Source organism: Neoarius graeffei, chromosome 6 (assembly GCF_027579695.1).
Source record: "Neoarius graeffei isolate fNeoGra1 chromosome 6, fNeoGra1.pri, whole genome shotgun sequence".
Taxonomy (NCBI): Eukaryota; Metazoa; Chordata; class Actinopteri; order Siluriformes; family Ariidae; genus Neoarius; species Neoarius graeffei.
The window spans coordinates 18,888,819-18,897,564 of record NC_083574.1 but is presented as its reverse complement, the minus strand read 5'-3'; the positions used below and the strand labels follow the sequence as shown (position 1 = coordinate 18,897,564).

Here is an 8,746-nt window from a genome sequence, read left to right as displayed (position 1 = left end):
ATCTTGTCGGAGTCTACCCTCGTCTAAATCCATGTTCGACGTCTCCCAGAGTCGCGCTGACACCATTATCTCTCTGGTATCAGGTCAGACAAAAGTGTCTCAGCCGTGTAGCTGTGGTTGCTAATGCAAACTGGAAACTAAGAGTGCTTGTATGAATGCGTTCTTACTTATACACGACTTACTTATATGCAGGTTATCTGTGATTTAACAGCTGACAGAGCAGAAAAACAGAGGCTGAGATTAATTATTTGGGACATGCTGTAAATCTGGATCGTTGGACACTTTAAAAGATCGAAGCCGCATTAACCCCAATGCCTTGCGAAAGCTACTGACAGCTAGCGAGATGATTAAAATGGAAGCCTGTCGAGACGTTCGCTTTCTTTTGCTCCATTTGTGACAACGTGTTGGAGATGAAAATTTGAAGAAACGTAAACCGACCTAAAAAAGAGACCGAAAAGTTGATTTACAAGGCTCGTAAAAAACATTGCTAATAGTGGCACTTGATATCACATGGCACACAGTAATACAGATGTGACTACATAAAGCATAAAGCGTATGAGCAAGTCTGCACTATGTCTACAAAACCCTGCAGAAGTGATCACGTTCAGAAATACTGTCAACGGTCGATCTCCGAAAGGGGCAGGGTCTGACACTGTGCCATGAGTAAAAGGAGATCACAAAACAGCTGTTAACCTCAGGGCGGCGTTTGCTTCTTTTTTTTTTTTTTTTTTGTTCCTTGGAGAAAGAAAAAAACCCAACAACATCACGAACTTGCTTAGATAAATGCTACTATTGTACAGCGAATGGAAAGAAAACGTGCTCGAAATCAAAGGACGAATTACAAACCTTAGAATTAGCCCTTGAATTGAAACTGTTCAAAAAAGAATAAATACAGCCAAATTTGAGAAAGAGAACATAAATACAACCAGGAATAAATCAAAACGCAGGCAAAGAGATCAGTAGTATCCGGCGAGACAGAATTGCAGAATTGCATTTTCTCTCCTGCTCCCTTCAGCCAGGAAGAAGGAGATGTGTGATGTAGTGCGCTTGAGTTCAAAGGTCATCTGCTTAATCCTAGGCCCTATTTAGTAGCATTTGTTCTGGCGCAGCACTGTGGCTTTGATATGTGTGCTCTTTTATAGTTAAAGATGATGGCCACACAGTAATACACCTCCACCTCTCTACAGCTACACTTCACTGCTCGTTCACCTCCCCAATAATATATAAGGTCCTTTATCAGGTCCGTGTGAATTTTCCTACAGATTTTCAGTGATTTTTGTTGCTTTGTCGTGTTTTTTTGTTTTGTTTTTTTTCCCTGTCAGTACCTGGGAAACTGAAAGCACCGGGGCGGTTTGGTTTTAAAGGGACAGAGAGGATTCAGAGTGGGAGGGCGAGTCGAAGGGCTTCTGTGCCAAAAGCAGTCCATCTTCACTAAAGGGCACAGTACAGGGGTCCTGGTAGTCCAGAGTACGAGGGGTGTCGAGGGAAAAGGAGGGAGAGATTTGTGGAAAGGATGGCCAAATGAACAGAGGAATGGGCAGAGATTAACCCAGAGACTCTTTGTTGCTTTCCCGCACTTGCTGACCACTCTTACTCATCTTCATCTCCGTCAGCTGGATGTATCGCAACACGTTTGTGTCTGCAAAAGGGAGGGAAAAAAAGAAAAAAGGTGTTTAATTGCATAAATTTCTTTCATTTTTCACATGATTGGGGCAGTGTATCCTTGACTTCCAAGTGACCTCAAAGCAAAATAGAAACCCGGATGTCGGCCATGTTGGTGGATATACAAATGCGGTGGCGGTCAAGCGACATTCCATACAAAACACATCTTTGTGCTGTATATGGTTGCGGTCACAACAGTACTCGTGACTATGGCACGTTCCGATTTTTTAGAATTCCGTCCGTGATTCGGAAAGAGGGCGAGGAAACTCTGAGGCTCAGTACGGAGAGGAGACGAGCACGGCTGAACAACATCGGCAGGGCTGATCTAACAGAGGCTAAAACCCAAACAGCTCATGTTTGCAGTAATCATTTTATCTCAGACGAGATTCAAAAGCTTTCTCGATAATATCGTGGAAGAATTTTATTTCGTGTTGCTAGAAATTTGCTATAAAATGAGCGTTCTCTTGTCGTTGTTCACTCGGTCGTTGTTATAATTTTAACACGTGTATTACCATTTCGCTTCTAGGAGCACCAGCAAAATTATACGATAGAAACAATCCAGACTGGGCACCCACTCAGAAAATGGGCTATGTTTCGTCCCAGGTTAGACTTAATTCTTCGGCAGCCGAATCAGACAGAACGCAATATCTGGGTACTCAATGGTCGGTAGAAGCCTCTTATCTTCAGAAAAGTCTGACTTTTTAAAATAATATGGGTCAAAACCACACATATCTATCTTCTTTTTGTATCGAATCTTCGCTCAACTGTTCAACTCATGGTAATACTGAGAAAATTCAACATTATTTACAGACATGCTTTCAGCGGCTGCCGTCCTAGTTGCTTTATATATCCACCATCATGGCGAATGCTCATGACGTAGCCCATTTTGATCACGTGGTTGCAAGTCATCTATAAGGCCACACCAATTTAATTAGTTGGTTCTCGGATTTTGTTAGGAAAAATATGAAGCGAGCGGGCGAAATAAAAATAAAATTAAAAAAATGCTCTGATGGTAAAATTAGCGGTGGAAATAGACCAAACAATACAGGCAAACCAGTAAACAGAATTTCAACACACCTGTCAAAGATTTTACGCTTCTGTTCGCTGAATATCCTAACAATCACAAACACAGGCTTTACAGGACTCCCCTCCACAGGCATGTTTCTTCCACAAGTCTTTATCGAAAGTGAAAGGGGCGATTTGATTGGTTTTCAACGTCACGTGACCTCACGTCACGTGACCTTTTCTGTTGGCAGGAGTTTGAGTTCGATTTTATTATTTTTTTCATTTTGCATTTTCTTCAAGTGGCAATTCTGAGAACCAACTAATTGAATTGGTGTGGCCTAAAGTTGAGTGCAAAAGCTGTATACACTCAGGACCAGTGGTGGCTCAGACACAGGGTCAGGTGAGGTGTAGCACCACCAGAAATATCAGCCGTTCAGCAAATGTTCATCGTTCATTTTTTAAACTGAATTTTCAAGCAAATTTCAAAGAAGTAAATTTAGACCCAATACATTTGCAGGGTGGGCGGCACGGTGGTGTAGTGGTTAGCGCTGTCGCCTCACAGCAAGAAGGTCCTGGGTTCGAGCCCCGTGGCCGGCGAGGGCCTTTCTGTGTGGAGTTTGCATGTTCTCCCCGTGTCCGCGTGGGTTTCCTCCGGGTGCTCCGGTTTCCCCCACAGTCCAAAGACATGCAGGTTAGGTTAACTGGTGACTCTAAATTGACCGTAGGTGTGAATGGTTGTCTGTGTCTATGTGTCAGGCCTGTGATGACCTGGCGACTTGTCCAGGGTGTACCCCGCCTTTCGCCCGTAGTCAGCTGGGATAGGCTCCAGCTTGCCTGCGACCCTGTAGAACAGGATAAAGCAGCTAGAGATAATGAGATGAGATTTTCAATAACATGAAATTGAGTGTTGTTGTTGTTTCAAACATAAATTGAGGTTAAGTTCAGATAACTTTGATCATCATTATCACCTTTTTGCTTTCAGTCCTCGATTGACTGGTTTTTGACCACTTGAATTCCTGCATTCTCCTAAAATTACCACGATACGATATTTTTAAAATTCCCTATAAATTTTCTCACTGTTTTACCAGCAGTTAAACTTGGACTGTAGCTGTAATTATGTTCTTCATTCAGCGCAACAATGTTTTCCAAATGTTCACAAAACTAATAATGCATGTACAGAATTAGAGGGTTGTATGACAGCGTACTAGGGCCATTGTAGGTAACAAACAAACAAACAAACAAACAAAACAAAGGCACTGAGGCGAGGCAAAATATTCTGAGAAAAAACTCAGAGTTTCTGAGATTAAAGTCGTACATTTATGGGAAAAACTCAGATATGCACCAAGATTATAGTCATGAATTTGCCAAAGAAAAAAAATCTGAAATTCTGAGAAAAAAAAAATCAGAAATTCCAAGATAACGAAGTCACAAATTTACAAGGAAAAAAAAAACTCCTGGCTTCCTGGCTGCAGTGCATTCTGGGAAATATAGTTGAAAATCTCTTTGCAATTTATTCTTTTTATTACGATTGAGGAGGAAAGACTACATCTCCTAGAACTCCTATAAAAAACCACTTTCTTTTTCAAGCTTTTGTTTCCTTGTAAATTTGTGACTTTCTAATCTCAGAATTTCTGATTTTTTTTCTTGTAATTTTGCGACCTTAGTCTAGGAATTTCTGAGTGTTTTTCTTGTAAATATATGACTTTAAAATCTCAGAGAATATTGAATTTTTTTCTTGTATATTTCCGACTTTAATCTCAGAAATCTCCATTTTTTTCCCCTCAGAATATTACCCCCTCCCTCAGCTCCATATTTTTTAACCTACAATGGCCCTAATCCACCATCATATGGTTGTCTTTTCGAAGCAAGACTATTTTTTTCCCCAAAATACGGATCCTTAAAATAACACTTTCCCAATCCTGCTTTCTGAATTGGACAGATATTATCTCAGAAGCTTAAACACTGTGCAAATATTCTGCCTACCTACACAGCTTCCTTCAGAATAGAACACAGACACACAGTGTTGTGAACAAGATAATGTACTCACTTTAAAAGTTTCATTTGACTATTCTTGCCCGTAAAGGAACATCTGTGAAGCCTTGCGCACTAAAATTAAAAAGCTTTCTTCATTTTATCCGACATATATGAAATATATGTAGCACTTAACTACTAACCGTACACCGACCAGCCATAACATTAAAATCACTGACGGGTGAAGTGACTGATTATCTCGTTACAATGGCACCTGTCAATGGCAGCAAGAGAACAGTCAGTTCTCAAAGTTGATGTGTTGGAAGCAGGAAAAATGGGCAAGCGTAAGGATCTGAGTGACTTTGACAAGGGCCAAATTGTAACGATGGCCTCCAAATTCCCCAGATTTCAATCAAATCGACCATCTTTGGGATGTCCTGGACAAACAAGTGCAATCGATGGAGGTCCCATCACCAGTGAACTGGCGACAAGGTCATGGGGGCATGAAGGCTAGACCATATGGTCCAATCCCACAGAAGAGCTACTGTAGCACAAACTGCTGAAAAAGTGAATGCTGGCTAAAAAAAAAGGTGTCAGCATTCACTTTTTCAGCCTTTTGTGTTACAGTAGTTCTTCTGTGGGATTGGACCATATGGGCTAGGCTTCGTACACCTTGCAAATCAATGAGCCTTCGACACCCATGACCCTGTCACTGGTTCACCGGTTGTCCTTCCTTGGACCACTTTTGGTAGGTACTAACCACTGCATACCGGGAACACCCCACAACCCTTATCAAAAAGAAGTATACTTCAAGTTCATTTTATTAAGTATATTTAAGTAAAGTTAAAGTATATTTCCTTAAGTATACTTTTGTGTACCAAGTATACTGATATCAATTTACTTACAGTATACTTGTAAGTAAACTAATCTAATACTTCCTGGGACTAAATTGGCCCACTTTTAGTTTGTAAAAAGTATACTTTAGGTCTAAGAGAAGTAAACTTTGAGTATACAACTAGTATTTTTTATTTTGTACTGCAAGTATACCACAAGTAAACTTATATATTAATAGTTTACTAGTTCCATACTTGTCGTCCACTCTTTAGTTTACAATAGCATACTTCATAGTACAACCCCGATTCCAAAAAAGTTGGGACAAAGTACAAATTGTAAATAAAAACGGAATGCAATGATGTGGAAGTTTCAAAATTCCATATTTTATTCAGAATAGAACATAGATGACAAATGGATTATAGATAATTTGTTTTTAATAGTGAACATTGATATAACAATTGAACTGATAATAATAATAACATTAACAACAAGTATTACTAGTAGTATTATTGTTTATTATTTATTATTATTATTATTATTATTATTATTATAGTTATTTTATATCAATGTTCACTATTTTAAAAAATTATCTATAATCCACGAGTATTTGTTTGTATTCTACCAATTACTACGTTTTAATAATTATTTGTAATCATTTTTAATAGCTTAATTTTATAACATTTAATAATCCCTAGTACTTATTAATCACTAATTCATAAGTAGTAATGATTAATAATCAATAATAATTACTATTACTACTAATTATTATTAGTGGTTAATATTATTCTTATTATTATATTAAAAACACTGTAGACGATAAGTAATAAAACTAAAAAACTTTTTGTACAAATTATTTATATTGTACTATATTTAGAATTATTGTATTTTCTGGAGTTCTTTTTAATTGAGTTTTGAAATAAAGGCTGTTTATATATTTATATTAAACTTAGTACAATAAACAATGTTAATTATGTAAGAAAATGATGCTTATCATTATTATTATTAGTAGTGTTTCCTGTAAGTCCCATTTTCCACCTGACTCTTGTGCGCATGCACGAACCCCCCTGCGTTTCACTCTTACACACACAGCTTGACCTCTAACACACACGCGCGCCTCGTGTCCGTGAAAAAACAGTTTCCCAGTGGGCGTGTCCCCAGCGCTGCGGTACCGTCTTTAAACACATTTGTGCGATCCAGTGCTTTTTATCGCAAACGATTCTTCTCCTTATTTTGGGGGTATTTGTCATCCCCCAACCACTTGTCGTTAAACAGACATCTTCCCATAATTATCAACGCTTTCTAGCGCTCGCATAAGCTACCTGCGCATCTCTCACTCTTCACAACCACCGCACCGCACCACACCACACTGCCTCCAGTAGCCTCCTAGCGTTAGCTCTTGATCTACGGAATGCACAGAACACACAGAACCAATGCTGCCCCCAAAAGGTACTCTGGTCACTTTTAAAATTACGGTTAAAAAAATACCCCAAACCGGATGGAGACATTGCACTCGTTCGGTCCAATATTAAATTTAATACCTCCCTTTTGAAAATTCCAGTCATTCCAAACAATTTAAGATGTTTTTAGGCCTTGAAAACCGAAAGTTGTATTTAAGACTTTTTAAGGACCCGCGGGAACCCTGTAAGTGTTTTGTCCCTTAAGTTACAATGAAGTTATAAAGGTAAGAATTCACAAAATAACAACAGATACTCAGGATTAAGAACATATTCGTTTTCTTTAAAAATCAAAATTTAAAGCAACATTGTATTAAATGCCAAAGTATAAAAACATGGCAATGAAAACTGAAATTGACATCTAAGCTCTAAAGAAAAAGAAAGAAAGAAAAAAATTAATTATCCCACTCAGGAGAAATAATAATAATAATAATAATAATAGTAGGGCGGCACGGTAGTGTAGTGGTTAGCGCTGTCGCCTCACAGCAAGAAGGTCCTGGGTTCGAGCCCCGGGGCCGGCGAGGGCCTTTCTGTGTGGAGTTTGCATGTTCTCCCCGTGTCCGTGTGGGTTTCCTCCGGGTGCTCCGGTTTCCCCCACAGTCCAAAGACATGCAGGTTAGGTTAACTGGTGACTCTAAATTGACCGTAGGTGTGGATGTGAGTGTGAATGGTTGTCTGTGTCTATGTGTCAGCCCTGTGATGACCTGGCGACTTGTCCAGGGTGTACCCCGCCTTTCGCCCGTAGTCAGCTGGGATAGGCTCCAGCTTGCCTGCGACCCTGTAGAAGGATAAAGCGGCTAGAGATAATGAGATGAGATGAGATGGAACCACAGATATACGTAAGAGTCAACAATGCTGAAGCACAACTACAGGGCAAGTACACTTAAACATAAGGCACAAATATTTTAATACTTTATTACACTTTTGTTAAGTATATCTTGATCAAAAGTTTAAGTATAAGTTTAATATACTTAGACTTTTCTATATACACTTTTCAGTATAAGCCAAGTATATTTATGTATAAGTTTATGAAGTATATCTCTGATAAGTAAATAAAAAGTAAACTGAAAACATACTCTCTTATTTTTAGTTTAAAAGAAGTATACTAGAAGCACACTTGAATAAACTTCTTTTTTGTAAGGGAAGATGTAGCATTTTGTTGATGCTCACTCAGACCCAGTCATCTAGCCATCGCAGTTTGGCCCTTGTCAAAGTTGCTCAGATCCTTAGGCTTGCCCATTTTTCCTGCTTCCAACACATCAACTTTGAGAACTGACTGTTCTCTTGCTGCCAAATATATCCCACCCCTTGACAGGTGCCATTGTAATGAGATAATCAAATGTTATTCACTTCACCATTTCACCTGTCAGTGGTTTTAATGTTATGGCTGATCGGTGTATATGTGCATCACTTTTTTCTGGATTTTCAACATTATCGATGCCCAAAGACACGGATAAGCAAGTGAACATGATTATCAGTTTGATTATAAAAAATATTAAATGAATCAGCTGCACCTGTTTTTAAATAAGGCCTACCTGTGGGTTCACGGCTCTTGGCATCGCGAAGGTAGCGCAGGGCGCAATCGTAGTCTCCCAGATGGTAGAAGGCGATGCCGGCACGGTACATGGCTTTGAAATGATCCTGCTGATGACCGAGGACCTTCAAACAATACTCCTTGACTCTTTCGTAATTCACCAGCTCTGACTGAAGCAAGCACGCTACAGAGAGAGAGAGAGAGAGAAAGAAAGAAAGCAATGTGCTGTAAACCAGAGTTTCATTGATAATATTGCAATTAAAGAAGACAAGGCAATAAAGTACAT

General features: G+C 39.1%; 1 protein-coding gene across 1 annotated transcript in view; it reads right to left on the bottom strand.

Moving 5' to 3' along the window:
* Positions 1–824: 824 nt before the first annotated feature.
* The window catches only part of ttc9b (tetratricopeptide repeat domain 9B), a 73,823-nt gene continuing 65,901 nt past the window's right edge, over positions 825–8,746 (bottom strand). The window contains exons 2-3 of the mRNA XM_060922863.1: positions 8,462–8,644; positions 825–1,639 (exon numbers count right to left, since the gene is read on the bottom strand). Of these exons, the coding sequence (XP_060778846.1) occupies positions 1,545–1,639; positions 8,462–8,644 (278 nt within the window). The 3' untranslated portion in view covers positions 825–1,544. The remainder of the gene's footprint in view (positions 1,640–8,461; positions 8,645–8,746) is intronic.